Here is an 18173-nt window from a genome sequence, read left to right on the forward strand (position 1 = left end):
CGTTTTTAACATGTTTTTGGCAGGTTCTGGTGTGTTTCCAGGTGCATTCCATGTGCCTTTCTTCTTCTTTTATCCTGTTTTTTTTCCCACTGTGCTGGGGTCCAGTGGGTTTTTGATATATTCCAGTGCGTTCTCGATGCGTTTTACTGCGTTCCAGTACAGTCCAGTGCAGGAAAAATGCACCATGTTTAACTTTTTTTTCTGGAACTGGAACGCCCTGGAAGTGACTGCACTGGTGTGAACTATGCCATTGGAAACCATATAACCTACTTTCCATGCATTTTTGATGCAGAAAGAAAACGCATTGGACTGCATGTGGTGTGAACTGGCCCTTAACTGTGGATTGTTTGTGATCGCATATTAGTGTACTATTACTCAGTTACATAAAATATGCAAACAAATGCTGTGTTTTTTGTCTTCTTTTATAGTTATTTAATAACACGAATGCTGGAAAGGCTTTTACCATTGAGCTATTGCTAACTCTTCAGCTGGTTCTATGTATATTTGCCTCCACTGATGATCGAAGGACAGATAATATGGGATCTCCAGCCTTGTCTATTGGTTTTTCTGTGACTTTTGGACACCTACTTGGAGTAAGAATTAGATATGTTCCTTACTAGTTGTGAAATCAGTGGGATTATACAGTATGTGTTTCTTTTGTTTTTATTATACTTTTAAGCATATCTAAAACCTAAAGCAAATAATATATTGCAGCTTATCAGTTCTTAGAAGCAGCGGCTGCTTTAGTTCTTTTTTTTCAGCTGTTTTCTATTTATTTTTAACTTTTTATCAAGTGAATAACACACTTCCTGTCCTACTCACTGTATTTTTGTAGGGGACAGTATTATTACCCAAGGCTGCTCTCTTGATTTGGGCTACAAACACCCACTCCTTTCTTCACCTTCATTACATAGTGAAGAGGGGTTAGTAGTTCACAGAAGATAGCTGCATACCTCCCAACCATCCCAGATTTTCCAGGACCGTCCCGGATTCATCGGGATCAACCTGGAATTGGATGCAAGTCCCGGCATCCTGATGAATCAAGACTGAGTCCCAGATTGGAGCCCAGTTCCGGAACAAGTTTAGCCGCTTGGCTCCAGCAACTTGCACTGCTAACGTGGGCACCAGCTTATTTTTTGTCAGCCCGAACCCCTTAACCCTGCACTCAGTACATAGTGCACCCTTGAACCCTGCACTCTGTACATAGTGCACTCCTCAACCCTGTACTCAGTACATAGTGCACCCCTCAACCCTGAACTCAGTACATAGCGCACCCCTCAACCCTGCACTCAGTATGTAGCGCACCCCTCAACCCTGAACTCAGTATGTAGCGCACCCCTCAACCTACATTCAGTACATAGTGCACCCCTCAATCCTACACTTGGTACACAGTGCACTCCTTAACTCTGCACTCTGTACATAGCACAATCTTCAACACTGCAGTTTGTACACAGCAAACCTCTTGCCCTTAAAGTGTTACTAAACACAGTAATATTAAAATAGTTCATCTGCCCCTTAACGCTCACAGCTTATAAATCTTCTTTTTACATTAAAATACTGCCACTATATACCTTTTTGGATGATTTGTATACGACGGTTATATGATAAACTGCACAGTTTCTCCAGTGCTGAGAATTCAGGAAGGAGGAGATTTCAACTTCTGCCTGTATACACGCCCACATGTGTGATGCCAATATCATGTGACCTGGCTATCTCTGAGAACAAGTAATTATTCTCTCCAGCATAAAAGAAACAACTGAGCATGTGCAGGTTGGCTACTCTGCCTGTGTTAGCTGACTTTCCCCAGATAGACAGTGCAGGAGGGGAGGATCTGTGCATACAGGAAAAAACAGCCTTTTTACACAATGCAGAGGATTAACCCCTTAAGTTCCACAGTGAGTATAACAAGCATGCTATGCTGAATATACAAACTGATTTTACCGTTGTGGGTTTAGTAACACTTTAAACCACTTCTGGACCGGCTCGCGATGATATACGTCGACACTTTGAAGAGGAATATCGTTGTTATGGCTAGCTGCCATAACTCCGGTATCCTCTTCTTCAGCCGGAGGTCCGCTTTCAGATAAAAGTGGTCTCTGCGGCGGCTTCGCTGCAAAATCACTTTTATCTGGGGATGGGAGAGTGGCCCCCTGCCACGCTTCGGTGGTCTCCGACACTTACCAGAGCCATCGGTAGCAGCGGAGACGATCGGGTCCTCTCTCCTGCTTGGCTGGCTGCTGAGTGAGGGGAAGATGGCCCCCACTCGGCACCATAGCATTGACTGGCAGAAGCGACGTCAAACGTCACTTCCGCCCAATGCTCTTAAAGGAGTTTTTTTTTATTGCATTCTAGTGTAAATATGAGATCTGAGGTATTTTTGACCCCAGATCTCATATTTAACAGGACCTGTCATGCTTTTTTTCTATTACAAGGGATGTTTACATTCCTTGTAATAGGAATAAAAGTGATCCATTTTTTTTTTTAAAAAGGACAATATCAAAATAAAAAAAAATAAAAATTTTAAGCTGCCAGTCCCGCCAAACTCTGCGTTAGTAGTGCCACATATGAAAACGGTGTTCAAACCACACATGTGAGGTATCGCCGCGATCATTAGAGCAAGAGCAATAATTCCAGTCCTAGTACTCCTGTTAAATTTTTAAATATAGCCTATGAAGATTTTTAAGGGTAAAAGTTTGTCACCATTCCACAAGCGGGTACAATTATGAAGTGTGACATATTGGGTATCAATTTACTCTGCATAACATTATCTTTCACAGTATAAAAAAAATGGGCTAACTTTACTGTTGTCTTATTTTTTTATTTAAAAAAGTGTATTTTTTTTCCAAAAAATTGCGCTTGTAAGAGCGCAAATATGGTGTGACAGAAAGTATTGCAACGACTGCCATTTTATTCTCTACGGTGTTAGAAAAATATATATATAATGTTTGGGGGTTCTAAGTAATTAAAAAAAAAAAAAACGGATTTTAACTTGTAAACACCAAATCTCAAAACAAGGCTCGGTCCTTAAATGGTTAAGCTCCTACCACTGCTAAGAGTTTGGCCACAACGTGCCGCAGATCACTTCCTCCTTCAAGTGTCCCTCATTCTGAAGTTCATAAGTTGGGAGGTATGCAGGGCAGTCTTTAAGGCAGGGAAAAAGGGGCAGCTGCTCTCGGCCCTGTCATTGTTGTGGGGCCCAAAGCAGCTGCCTCATACTTGCCAACTATCCAGATTTAAATTCCCTTGTCCCTTGAAATTTTAGTCCTGTGCTGTGTCCCGATATCTCAGTGTGAAGTGCTGCTACTAATGCTACCCAGCTCTGCCCTATTGTTGTATACGGATGACTCACCTGCAGACCCTGTGTTTACATGTAAATGACCAGCATTCATATGTAAATTGTGTCAGCATTCATATGTAAATTATGGCGGCATTCATATGTAAATAAAGATGGGATGCATATGTATATCATGCCCCCCAGAGGTCATATCCACCATCACCTATACTGAATGCTGCCCACTGAGAAGGTAAAGGGGCATGCTTGAAAGTCCTGCCTATACCTGTGGTCATTAAGCCTGACATCAGCCTGTTCTGCAAAGGTAAGCAAATTGGTGTGTGTGTGTGTGTGTGTGTGTGTGTGTGTGGGGGGGGGGTAGTGTGGGGTGTGCAGAGGTAGGCAGAGAAGGAATTACAATTTGGGGTGCACGGGTGAGCAAGGAGGGGATCAATAGAGTTAAGGAAGGTGGGTGCAAAGATGAGCAGAGGAGGCAGGTAGAGTTAAAGGGGGGGAGGGTTGGAGTGGAGAGGATGGGGGAGGTTTGGGGTGCAGAGGTTAGCAGGGGTTTTAGGATGCAAAGGTGTACTGACACGGTGGATAAAGATGTAGGTAGCATGTAGGGCAGCCCATTCATTTCAATGGGCTGCTCTATGCGCTAGAATTGCGGAAAACAGTCCCTAACCCTTTTTCAAAATCACACGGTGCCACAGCACTCAGCCCTCTTTTTTGCTTTTTATGACTCACCCCTTGGAAGTCCCTATCCTTACTTGTCAGCGCAGGTCCCACAGAGCATAGCAGAGCCTGGACTTACCGGTGGAGGAGAGGATCCGGACGGATGTTTGTAACTGCCGCCTCTGCTTGAATGTTCCCTCCTGTCTGTGCCCAGTAGACCTCCGTAACAGAGGTCCTATGGTTCTGGTAAGCGTCCATCTGGCATTCTTATAATTCCTTGTCTGTCGTGTGGGACTATATTAAGAAAAGGATTTATTGGGGTCTTCCACCAAAAGGTCTACATCTAATGCACTGTACTGAAGGCCCTTGGATTTCTTTCTGTGTCTTTTTCAGCACTAGTTTTTTCTTTTGTTTTCTTTCAGCACAGGCTCAATCTATGCATGTTGATGGATATTTATTTTGACGTTTTTTTTGCTGTGTTTTGTTTTCAACTGGTTGAGTTTTTAGGTGCACATATAGCTCAGATGTTGCACATTTTTGTGTCTTATGTACACATTTGTACCCTTTTTGGTTGCGCATCTATCTTTTACTTTACACATCTTTCCAAAACTGAATATTCCAGTTTTATTGTAGATAGCTGCACCATCACACATATCTTCATGAGCTTTTACTGCATACTTTTATACATGGTTTTTCATTAGCCTCCACTGGGGGTAGCGCGGATTACCCACGTTTCACATTCCACTGTAACAAACATTTTGCAAGGACACTTATGCAAGCAGTAGAGGGCGCTCCACTGCAAATCTTTGGGAGTCTAAGAGGCGATCTAGAGCAGCCTTGAAATGATGAACAGCAGGAGAGATTAAACATATGTATTGATATTTGGTCCAAATAAAAGTTTTCCAGTATATTGCAGAGATATAAGATAAATGAGAACCCATTAAAGTAAGCCTGTGCAATTCAGGGGTGATTCGAGCATAGGATGAACAAAACATAATCACGGGTTACTGTCAATGAAAACTGCACAAAAAAAATGATCAGCAGATCCAGAGATGTTGGAGTTCATTTATTAAAGGCAAATAGATTGTTCACTTTGCAAGGGAATCGCCCCTTGAAGCAGAACTGAAGTTCTACTGTAACAAATAGCGAGAAGGTAAGCTTTTATTGCAGAAGAAACATGCACTCCCTACTGCAATAAAATGCTCCTACCTGCGTGCTTTGGTAAACTGAGCTGTGCATGCACAGTCTAGCTTACAGCACCGGGCTGGTCTTTATGTGCCAGAATGACGTGCGCATGCAGAGGAATGACATCATTGCATGCTAGGCAATGAGGTCGGCAAAAGACAGGCACACAGGAGACGGTGCTGGCGCCCACGAGGAACCATTGGAAAAGGGAATACTAATCCTTTTAGTTCTACTTTAACCACTTCAGCCCGGAAGATTTGGCTGCTAAATGACTAGGCCGTTTTTTGCAATTCGGCACTGCGTCGCTTTAACTGACAATTGCGCAGTCGTGCGATGCTGCACCCAAACAAAATAGACGTCCTTTTTTCCCCACAAATAGAGCTTTCTTTTGGTGGTATTTGATTGCCTCTACGTTTTTTGTTTTTTGCGCTATAAACGAAAAAAGAGGGTCAATTTTAAAAAAAGCACAATATTTTGTACTTTTTGCTATAATAAATATCCCCATTTTTTTTTTAAAGCAAATTTGTTCTCAGTTTAGGCCAATATGTATTCTTTCACATATTTTTGTTAAAAAAAATTGCAATATGCGTATATTGATTGGTTCGCGCAAAAGTTATAGCATCTACAAAACGGGATAGATTTATAGCATTTTTATTATTATTTTTTTTTTTTTTACTAGTAATGGCGGCAATCTGCTATTTTTATCGGGACTGCGACATTATGGCGGAAACATCTAACACTTTTGGCACATTTTTGGGACCATTGGCATTTATACAGCGATCAGTGCTATAAAAATGCACTGATTACTGTAAAAATGTCACTGGCAGGGAAGGGGTTAACACTAGGGGGTGAGCAAGGGGTTAACTGTGTTCCCTGTGTTTCTAACTGTAGGGGGAGGGGACTAACCTAGAGGAAATGACAGATCGTGATTCCTAGCTATTAGGAACTCACGATCTGTCACTCCTCACAGAACAGAACAGGGATTTGTGTTTACACACACACGTGCCTGTTCTGCCTCTCGTGCCCGCGATCACTCGTGGCCGGCGGTTATCAGGACCAGCAGGCATTAGCATTGGCACCCCTGCAGTGCAGCGGCGCAGGCGCCTGCTATCCCGCTTAAAGGAGCCGACGTATAGCTACAACGGCTCACGGGATTGTGCCGACCTGCCGCAGTATAATGACGGCGGCTGGTCAGCAAGCGGTTAACTTGAATGAGGTGAAGCCTTGCTGACTTCCATCATTTGATCATGTGCAAGCAAAAATGCTGGTTTTTATTCTCCTTACATGTGATTGGGTATTCTTTGTGAAGTGAAATTTTATCACATTCACTAAGCTAAGGGAAAATTCCTTTGCTAATCTAAATTTTGCAAAGTATAACTTGGCCCTACTCCTTCCTATATTTTCATATGTATCCTTCCTATCTCCACAGTTTCCCAGTGAAGGCACAAATTATAGGAAGGACCAAGGACAGAGGCTCGGTTGGGGGTTGTGGCATAGCTTTTAATAACTGTCCTTATTTTCCTGTTTACCTGCTATACACATGTTAAGTGGTTGTAAACCTCTGAAATGATAAATAAACAAAGCATATCATTCCATAGTGTGTACTTGCCTCAATCCAAGGCACCTAGTGTGATTTGTATCTGCTCTCTCTTTCCTCTGCTATCTGGATGAGTCACTTCTGACAGGTTAAGCCGACACCACACCATTCTGGGAGATGGCTCCTCCCCCCTCCAGCACACAGAAGGTAATTGGCAGCTTCAACAGTGCATGTTTCCCTATGAGACTGCATAGAGCATAGTTACCAACAATTTCGATTTTCCCAGAACATTCACGGTATTCAGACCCAATTTCCAGTTTTACCGTGTCCTAGGAAAAATCACATGAAACTGGCTTTGTCCCGGTGTATCGCCAGAGCCGCCGCTAGAGGTTAGGGGTCAGCATTGTTAATTTAGTCCCAGTCATTTTTTGCGAAGGCCAGCTCTCGTGGAGGCAGAGGGGAAGAAACCGCGGACCAGGGGGTTGATGGCAGCTCCATCTCTATTGGCAGCCTTCTTCTTTTGCCACCCGGGCTCCGTCTCTTGTTTCTTTCCCTCAGGCTCCACAAGAGCTGGTATTCTCTAAAATGGCGGCGGCGACCAAATCACCAGTGCCAACCCTGGACCTCTAGTTCTGGTGATACAGCAGCATGGAGGTTTCATAATGCATCTAGTGGCAAGTGACACAAGCTGCATCTGGTGGCAGGTGATGTGGCAAGTGACACCCTGCATCTGATGGTAGGAGACTTGGCAAGTGACAAGCTGCATCTGGTGGCCGGTGACATGGCAAGTGACAAGCTGCATCTCGTGGCAGGCGACGTGACAAGCTTCATCTGGTGGCAGGTGATGGGGCAAGTGACATGCTGCATCTGGTAGCAGGCAACATGGCAAGTGACAAGCTGCATCTGGTGGCAGGTGACGGGGCAAGTGACACAAGCTGCATCTGGTGGCAGGCGACGTGGCAAGTGACACCCTGCATCTGGTGGCAGGCAACATGGCAAGTGACATGCTGCATCTGGTGGCAGGTGACGGGACAAGTGACACAAGCTGCATCTGGTGGCAAGTGACAAGCTGCATCTGGTGACAGGCGACGTGACAAGTGACACACTCTATCTGGTGGCAGGAGACTTGGCAAGTGACAAGAGACACGCTGCATTTGGTGGCAGGCAACGTGGCAAGTGACAAGCTGCATCTGGTGGCAGGCGACGTGGCAAGTGACAAGCTGTATCTGGTGGCAGGTGATGGGGCAAGTGACACGCTGCATCTGGTGGCAGGCAACATGGCTAGTGACAAGTTGCATCTGGTGGCAGGCGACGTGGCAAGTGACAAGCTGCATCTGGTGGCAGGCGACCTGGTAAGTGACAAGCTACATCTGGTGACAGGCGACTGTGGCAAATGACAAGCTGCATCTGGTGACAGGTGATGGTGGCAAGTGACAGGCTACATCTGGTGGCAGGCAACGTGGCAAGTGACACGCTGCATCTGGTGGCAGGCGACATGGCAAGTGACAAGCTGAATCTGGTGGCAGGCGCCATGGCACATGACAAGCTGAATCTGGTGGCAGACGATGTGGCAAGTGACAAGCTGCATCTGGTGGCTGGGGATGTGGCAAGTTACAAGCTGCATCTGGGGGCGGTATCTAATATTTTTAACCCATAGCTGTAGGTCCCTGCATACCATTATTTCAGTAAGTGTTATTTTGTTGTGGTATCTGTCTGCCTAGTACATGTTCAATTAGGTCATGCTGTATACTGTGCATGTTAGAGGACAAGAGAGCACTGATGACATTGTTTTCAGTGGTACCTCATCAGATAGCCCCCCTGTAGTCATGCTTCCCTCCCCCCTTTCCTCTCTAACTGTCCTATTACTCTGCGCCATTCCAGTGTTTTCCTCCCCTGCACAGTCCTACCTGTGGCAGGGTAGAGGCAATTTTCAGCCGTGTGCCATCTCCCGGGTCTCCCACCCCACCGCCAATGTCAACCTGTCAGCAGGGCAGGGGGCAGAAGGAGCTGCAGATCTGTATGGAGGGCGGGAGCTGCCAAAACGTATGTTAACAAGTGGGTGACTACCCGCTCGTTAATATGAAAGTCTCCCGCTCTGCAGCTGGCGGGGTGGGAGACCCGGTAGAAGACACACAGGCTCAGTGACACAGACGTGAAGTGGGAGGTGAGCGGCAACTGCAGCCTGTGATAGTCCTGTCAGGACCGTGGTCACAGCTCACCTCCTGCTGCGTGGCCTGGCCATTAACAGGCCAAGGACCAGTACCAGTTTGTGGCCCATGGGTTCAGGACACCTTGTCTAGAGGTTGCCTTTTTTAAAATGTATCACAGAGTTACTTGGATGGGCTTAGCTGTGGTATGCTCAAGAACACTGAAGAAGGATGTGAGGACGCTCACCACACTGCAGCTACTTCTCAGAACAGTCCCTTCAGCAGTAGGACACCATCAACAATGTCCCAGGCCAGACAAGCCTCAATGTTATTGTACCATGGCGCAGTGGCGTCACTAGGGTTGGTCTAGTGCGTTAAAACATGGTGTCACCCCCCCGTCTAGGCGGCGCACGGTCATGGAGAGCACCCCAAACCAGCCCCTGTAAATGATAGTATAGGGTGGTATAGTGGCAGGTTAGGGTAGTATAGGGTGGTATAGTGACAGGTTGGGGTGGTATAGGGCAGGTTGAGGTGATATATGGCAGGTTAGGGTGGTACAGGGCAGGTTAAGGCGGTACAGGGCAGGTTGGGGTGGTATAGGGCAAGTTAGGGTGACACAGGGCAGGTTGGGGTGGTATAGGCCAGTTTGGGGTAGCACAGGGCAGGTTGGGGTGGTACAGGGCAATTCGGGGTGGTATGGGGCAAGTTAGGGTGGCATAGGGCAGGTTGGGGTGGCACAGGGCAGGTTGGGGTGGTGTAGGGCAAGTTAGTTTGGCACAGGGCAGGCTGGAGTGGTATAGGGCAGCAGGTTGGGGTGGTACAGGGCATCTTAGAACTCTATGTAGTGACACTATGCAGTGTGCAGAGTAACGTACACAGCATGCCTCATGCCTGCAGATGAAGACCCAGGCAGGGCTGCTGTGTCCTACCCTCTATCTGCTTCAGCTGCGGGATCATCCATAGTGAAAGAGTCTGTGGGAGGAGTGGAGGAGGCAGCCACACCCCCAGCTCCGCCCACCAATTCCGGCTCATTCGAGGATATTAGACTAAGAAGTGTTATAGACAGCCTCCCCCGCACGTCTGAATGCACTGCTCGCACCGCTCTGCTGCAAGCAATACAGTACAGTGTTTAGCGGTGGCCCCGTTGTCACCCCTCTGGCGGGTGTCACTTGGTGTGGGCTGCTCCCCCCCGACCCCCATAGCAACGCCACTGCCAGGGGGTGTAACATCAGCAACAGTCACTAGGATGCTTCTCACAGGTCTGTACTCAGTGTCCCTGGGACTTGAATGCCTCCCTCCAGACTCAGGCAGGTAGTCTCCTCTATGAAACTTCCAGACCGGATCCCCAGTAGAACCCCTGTCTCACTTAGCTCCAAAGAAATTTGCAGCAAAATAGAACCCCTTACTATGCACAGCTGGGACCTTGATGAGACTAGCAAAATCTTCAGCTGGAAGGGCAGCAACTCTTCTGGCTAGGATCTTCTCCTCGGAGGGAAGAACACTGCTCCCATGGGCTCCAAACTATTTATGCCCCTTCCCAGCCGCCATCTGGGCACCTTTCTCCAGGGATTGGCTGAAGCTGCTTGTATTTTCAGGCTGCTCATTTGACTCTCCCACCCACTATATTCTGGAAGCCTCCAGAAGACAGTGGGAAGCAGTCAAACTTGCAGCATGTAGAGCCCAGAGAAGAACAAAGCAATCACATGTGGCTTGACTGATTACAGAAGAGCCATAGAACTAAATTTGCCTACCCTAACTAGCAGCCTATCTGGGAGGGTGTTACATCTATGAAGTGTCTGCTAATAAAGAGGTGAAGTGAAGTGGATATGTGAAAATTTGGTAGGTATGTTCTGACACTCAGTAGAGCTGATGAAGATACTTAGATGAGTGCCTAAATGTCTTAACATTACAGAACAAGTCCAGTTCAATGTGACAAACTGCTACTAGCCGGTCAATAGGGGGTGCACGGGCGCTGCCCCCAAAGCTAGACAAAAAAAAGTGCTCCTTTAAGTGTTTCCGGACGCCGGACATCGAGCTGTCTATGGGAAGCTTGATTGTTGCAATCAGGTGATTGCAGCTGAAAAGCTTCATTGGGCGGGCTTTGGAGTGTCCTCGGGTGCAAGCGATGCGCCTGGAACATTCCCACTCTACCCATATAGTCACCAGAATACAATATTTTTCATGATAGTGGCTATAATGGTATTACTAATGTTATGGCCTACTAGCTACTAACATTAGTAATACCATTATAGCCAATATCGTGAAAAATATTGTATTATGGTGACTGTATATGGGTAATACTTGTAATAATAGTAGCCAGTATAAGATTTTTTTCAATTTTACAGTCCTTTATTGAATAGGCTTGTTGGAAAGTTTTCTCGATTAACAGCTGCAGCCAATGAACTGCAGACACCGATCAGTGTATTCTGAGTTCCTGTTGTCAGAATACAGTGACATACACTATATTATCAAAAGTATTGGGACACCTGCCTTTACATGCACACGAACTTTAATGGCATCCCAGTCTGAGTCCACAGGGTTCAATATTGAGTTGGTCCACCCTTTGCAGCTATAACAGCTTCAACGCTTCTGGGAAGGCTGTCCACAAGGTTTAGGAGTGTCTCTATGGGAATGTTTGACCATTCTTCCAGGACTGCCTGATTATCACAAGCAGCACCCGTTCTTACCTGGTTTCATGCTCTCTGTTATCACTCTGCCATTGCAGGTACAGTATATGAAGTCCATTGGTAGAAGCAAGAATCCTAACTTCCAACAATATAAATAATTACCAACTTACTTTTACTCAGCTGCCAGGCTGCTTTGATATCCTACAACTATGAAATGCGTCTCTCAATAATGGTGAAAAAAAAGACCATTCAGTTTATGGCAGTGGGTATATTATTGCTTTTAAATTAGCTATACACATAGATAAACACACACTTCAGCATATTATATATTCATAAAACATTATTTATAGCTACACCAACATAACTATCACACTAAGCAATAACCTTCGAATATACTATTATGTTTTATTTACAAGTCAAGGAGAATCTCTTGGTAGGAAGACAGGAGTACTGAGAAAATAAAGCATATAAATGTTTAAAGAATTCTTCCTATTGTCCAGTACAACCAATCAGCTTCTCCCTTAGGCCTCGTACACACGATAGGAAAATCAGAAGTGAAAAGTCTGAAGACGAGCTGACTGCGGATCGTTAGTACGGCGCTTTCGACAGACGATTTTACTTTTACTTCAGACAAAAGCTGGATGTGCAGGCTATAAAATTTTTGTCTGATGTGAACACAATGTCTGATTGGTCAGTACAGAAATCCGTCACACAAAAGTCAAAAGTATAAACACGCATGATCGGAATCAAGGAACGACTGGGAAGAGTTCGGGCTTGTAAACTACCGTTCGTCATCTAGAATTAACATTCATGACGCGGCAATTGATAAAATGTCAAAATTCTCATCTTCTTTAATGGGATAATAATGAAGCTGCTTTGCATGTAGTTATGCCAAACGTATTTTAAAAGACATTTGTTTTGTACAATCGGAAAATTGCAAATCAACGCTCACCAGACTTCTACTAACATGAAATTAGCAGAAGGGGCCCAAAGGGTGGCGCTTGAGAAATGAACTTCCTCTTTATACTCTCATAGTACATCACTACGTTCGTGTTTGTCAAACGACAATTTGCGGATAGTTAGTATGCTAGACAAAATCCTGCACACGCCCTTTTGATAAAAATCAGACGCTCGGTCGTACAACAATCAGACCGTGTATACGAGGCTTAACTCTCTGTAAAATAATCACTGCTCTATATTTATATACTGACTATTAAAACATAACTACATCTAAATTTCTTTTTTTCTGGTTTTGGATAGAGCAACGAAGGGTTGCAACATCTGCTAGGTGTGTATTTCTGATTGTGAGACCACTGGGCATATTTTCGTTCACTTTGTGTCCTTGTGACACAGTACAGAAAATAAGTAGTTGCCACCAGAAAGAGAATGTACAGATAAAAAAAAAAAAAAAAACGGCAGAAATTCTGACTTTTTATGCTGTTAAAAATGTACTTTTGTTTTTATGTGTGTACCCATTGGGGAGATTGTCTATCACTTCCTGTGGGGAAATGTCTCCAAAAGGCATCCTATAATGCCGCGTACACACGAGCGGACTTTACGGCAGACTTTGCCCGGCGGACATTTGACTTTGACGGACTTTCTGAATGAACGGACTTGCCTACACACAATCAACCAAAGTCCATTGAATTCGTACGTGATGACGTACGACTGAACTAAAACAAGGAAGTTCATAGCCAGTAGCCAATAGCTGCCCTAGCGTCGGTTTTTGTCCGTCGGACTAGCATACAGACGAGCGGACTTTTCAACCGGACTCGAGTTCGACGGATAGATTTAAAACATGTTTCAAATCTAAGTCCGTCCAATTTTTGAGAAAACAAAGTCCGCCGGAGCCCACACACGATCGAATTGTCTGACGAAATCCGGTACGCCGGGGCAAAGTCTGCCGTAAAGTCCGCCCGTGTGTACGCGGCATTACAGTAATAAAGAGCTGACAAAAGTCCTAACTGAAAGCAGGCCTTTGCCCAATAAAGCAGATTTTTTGCTCCTAGTTCCCCTTCATCCCTCACTTCCACAACACTCTTTCCTAAATTTTAGAAAGAATTTAAACCTTTTTAAAGTAACACTAAATGATTTTCGTATTCTCCAAAATAAACCCATATGCATCCACTTCTTAATGACCCTGTAAGCTATTTTTCATTAAATCATTCTTATGCCCCATACACACAATCGGACATTGATCGGACATTCCGACAACAAAATCCATGGATTTTTTCCGACAGGATGTTGGCTCAAACTTGTCTTGCATACACACGGTCACACAAAGTTGACGGAATTTCCAAACGCCAAGTACTCGGTGACGTACAACACATACAATGAGCCGAGAAAAATGAAGTTCAATAGCCAGTGCGGCTCTTCTGCTTGATTCCGAGCATGCGTGGCACTTTTTATGTCGGAATTGTGTACACACGATCGGAATTTACGCAAACGTATTTTGTTGTCGGAAAATTTAAGATCCAGATCTCAAATTTTGTGCGACGGAAATTCCGATGGAAACTGTCCGATGGAGCCTACACCCGGTCGGAATTTCCGACAACAAGCTCCGATCGCACATTTTACGTCGGAAAGTCAGATCACGTGTACAGGGCTTTACTGTGTCTTTTTTCCCTTCTTTGTAATGTCCTCCGTGAGCTCCCAAACCTCTTTTTTCTCCCTCACTTCTATTTGTGCATTGCTCTATGCACACCATAAATCCCATAGTCCATAGATCCTAATCCATCCCGGCAGTGAGCAAGAGATGGTGGCTATTGTTCCTACACGAAAAAAAAAGTTGTAAAGTGTGTAGCCCAGCGCTCCAAGTGTTCTCAAGCTAAATAAATACCCAGTGTATAAAGTGCCAAAACCATCAAACAACAATTATCAAAGTGATACGCTGGAACTGTAATGCTGCGTACACACGATCGAACATTCTGACAACGAAATCCTGGATTTATTTCCAACAGATGTTGGCCCAAACTTGTCTTGCATACACACGGTCACACAAATATTGTCGGAAATTCCAAACGTCAAGAACGCGGTGACGTACAACACGTACGACGAACCGAGAAAAAAGAAGTTCAATAGCCAATGCGGCTCTTCTGCTTGATTCTAAGCATGCGTGGAATTTTGTGCGTCAGAATTGTGTACACATGATCAGAATTTCCGAGGACATATTTTGTTGTCGGAAAATTTGAGAACCAGCCTGGTTTCCTACTGCCAATGCACGAGTCGCTCTGCGCATCCTCACTGGTCCCTGCTGTCTTCTGGGACCTTTGTGTCTCCCAGAAGACAGCGGGGGATGGAGGAGGGGCCGGACATGGCGTAGATCGCGGTGGAGCCTACGGTGATCTATGCTCGGAAGTGGGAGCAAATACCTGAATTAGACAGGTATCTGCTCCCCCCTGCCCCCTGAAAGGTGCCAAATGTGACACCGGAGGTGGGGGGGATCCGAAAAGTGGAAGTTCAATTTTTGGGTGGATTTCCGCTTTAAGGAGCCGACCCCTACTGCGTCCTTAACAACCATGACTCATCTGCTGTTAGCAGGATTCCAGTGAATAGCTGGTTGTTAAGAAGCCGGCACCCGCCATGTCCTTAACAACCTCGACTCATCTGCTGTCAATGGAATTTTGCTGAATAACTGATTGTTAAGGAGCTGGCACCTGCTGCGTCCTTAACAACCATGACTCATCTGCTGTCAGCGGGATTCCCTGCTGACAGCAGAATGTAAACAATTTTTTACATTTTTTTTTAGCAAATTAGGTCCTTTGGGTCCTTGTCCACTGTCTGTCCCAGTCCCCTAGAATGTTACAAATGACCTACAAGTTACTTACCATATATTTTCTTACCTGGCAGAAGCAATGACAGGTCTTGATTGCAGGTAGGAACAGGTGAGGGTCACGTTGTGGGGAGGGCACAGGCATTTTCAAAAACAGGTTCTGGGCAGGCTTTCTGGTCATACATATGGCTCAGGTTAGCACCTAAGTGCATGTTTAGCTGGGCAGCTTTCTAGTCCCTAGTATCTTGAATAATATGTTCCATGCTTGCTCATAATATTAAAATAGATTATAATGTCTCTTGCTTGTAATAAACTACTGTCTTCTGTCTTAGATCTATTACACCGGCTGCTCCATGAATCCAGCAAGATCTTTTGGACCTGCAGTTATAACAGGAAACTTTACTGCCCACTGGGTGAGAATAATTCCTCCACTCCTTCATTCTATTGTGCCATGAATATAATTATATTCCATGCCATGATGTAGAACAGGGGTCTCCAAACTTTCAAAACAAAGGGCCAATTTACAGTCCTTCAGACTTTAGGTAAGCCGAACTGTGACGATTGGGCGTAGAAAAGGTCCTGAAGTCAGTAGGAAAAAACAATGCCCCATCTTTGGAGTCAGTGGAAGGAATTGTGCCCCATCATTGGTGTCATTGGGAGGAATATTGCCCCATCATTGGTGTCAGACCATTATTGGCATCTAAGGGAGGAGTTGTTCTCCATTGTTGGTGTCATTGGGCCCCATTGTTGGTGCCAATGGGAGGAATTGGGGCCATTGTTGGCGTCATTGGGAGAAATTAGACCCCATCATTGGTGTCAGTGGGAGGAATTATGCCCCACTGTTAGCATCAGTGGATGAAATAGTGCCCCAAGGACCAGATAAAAGCAAGCAAATGGCCACATGTGGCCTACGGCTTCAGTTTGGAGACCACTGATGAAGAACATGTGGCTACGGCTTGGATGTTTGTTTACTTGTTTACACTCCCACCACCATGCTTGACTGTAGGCAAGACACACTTGTCTTTGTACTCCTCACCTGTTTGTCGCCATACACGTTTGACACCATCTGAACCAAATAAGTTTATATTGGTCTCATCAGACCACAGTTTCAGTAATCCATGTCCTTAGTCTGCTTGTCTTCAGCAAACTGTTTGCTGGCTTTCTTGTGCATCATCTTTAAAAGAGGCTTCCTTCAGGGACGACAGTCATGCAGACCAATTTGATGTAGTGTGCGGCGTATGGTCTGAGCACTGACAGGCTGACCCCCCACCACTTCAACCTCAGCAGCACTCATACATCTATTTCCCAAAGACAACCTCTGGATATGACACTGAGCATGTGCACTCAACCTTTTTGGTCAACCATGGTGAAGTCTGTTCTGAGTGGAACCTGTCCTGTTAAACCGCTGTATGGTCTTGTCAAATGTGCTCCAGCTCAGTTTCAGGGTCTTAGCAATCTTCTTATAGCCTAGGCCATCTTTATGTAGAACAACAATTCTTTTTTTCAGATCCTCAGAGAGTTCTTTGCCATGAGGTGCCATGTTGAACTTCCAGTGACCAGTATGAGAGAGTGAGAGCGATAACACCAAATTTAACACACCTGCTCCCCATTCACACCTGAGACCTTGTAACACTAACGAGTCACATGAAACCGGGGAGGGAATATGGCTAATTGGGCCTAATTTTGAACATTTTCACTTAGGGGTGTACTCACTTTTTGTTGCCAGTGGTTTAGACATTAATGGCTGTGTTTTGAGCTATTTTGAGGGGACAGCAAATTTACACTGTTATACAAGCTGTACACTCACTACTTTACATTGTAGCAAAGTGTCATTTCTTCAGTGTTGTCACATGAAATAAAATATTTACAAAAATGTGAGGGGTGTACTCACTTTTGTGAGATACTGTATGTGCCACACCTGTGGGATCCCTGTGGAAGCTGGAAATATCTGTAGGAGCCACAGCTACTATAGCGATTGCCACTAGCTTCTGGGTCTTGTGCTGAGCAGCTTGTAAGCAGGGCCTCCGCCGGGGTACCGGGGCAACTATGTAAAGATGCCATACCTAAACTTCAACTTTAATTGTTTCTATACCAGCATAAAAAATAATTAGGATTCTTAGGTCTAAATGTATCAGTTAAAGTGCCCATGATATGTCTGTGAACAAACCAAGGCAATGCACAGTAATCACATTTTCCAGGTCAGCTATCTGGAAATCCCATGGTACCTCTAACATACAGCAGATGACCGTGCCCCCCGAATGCCCCTATAGCAAGCCGCATTATAGGGGCTGTGGGGGGAGCTGCATGCAGAAGGTTTTTTTTTTTTATCTTAGTACATAGAATGCAGTAAGGTAAAAAATCTTCTCCCTTTAAAACCACTTTAAGGGCTATGAAAATTACTGGAAAAACTGCACTTGTGTATTGAATCCAAATATGTGACCCAAAAGTTATAAATACAAAAATAGTGATATATAAAGCAGCAAACTCTACCGTGGGATATTCAACACAGTGCTAGGCTAATCTTCAAACTAAAAATTAGTAATCAATCAACATAGCCTGAATTAAATAGACATACAGTATACTATATAATTAAAATAAAACAGAAAAAGAGACCTTAGTCCATGAAAAGTCCTTGTGAATGGAGAAATTCTCCTCTTGCTTATTGAATTAATGAATGTCCATTACCAAATGACAAGTAGCATCCTTGTGTAAACCACCACGTCATGTATAAAGAAACGCTTAGGGTGGAGCTACTTGCTGATATCATTGTGTTTTTTTTTGCAATACTGGAAGTGCAGGTGTTTGCTACATTGCTAGAGAGGAGACAGCCCTATTACTTTGATCATTAACATTTTAATAAATGATTAAAAAGGGCTTTTAATCTTATTGGAGCGCTTTGTTTTGCATGTCCATATGCATTATCCAATGAGAGGATGTTTGGTGGAGGACTATTCTAAAT

General features: G+C 44.7%; 1 protein-coding gene across 1 annotated transcript in view; it reads left to right on the forward strand.

The window, feature by feature from the left end:
- LOC141127019 (aquaporin-2-like) overlaps positions 1-18173 on the forward strand; it is a 50820-nt gene that overhangs the window by 31152 nt on the left and 1495 nt on the right. Inside the window, exons 2-3 of the mRNA XM_073613144.1 lie at positions 429-593; positions 15547-15627. Coding sequence (XP_073469245.1) covers positions 429-593; positions 15547-15627 — 246 coding nt within the window. The remainder of the gene's footprint in view (positions 1-428; positions 594-15546; positions 15628-18173) is intronic.

The sequence above is a fragment of the Aquarana catesbeiana genome, linkage group LG02 (genome assembly GCF_042186555.1).
Source record: "Aquarana catesbeiana isolate 2022-GZ linkage group LG02, ASM4218655v1, whole genome shotgun sequence".
Classification (NCBI taxonomy): domain Eukaryota; kingdom Metazoa; phylum Chordata; class Amphibia; order Anura; family Ranidae; genus Aquarana; species Aquarana catesbeiana.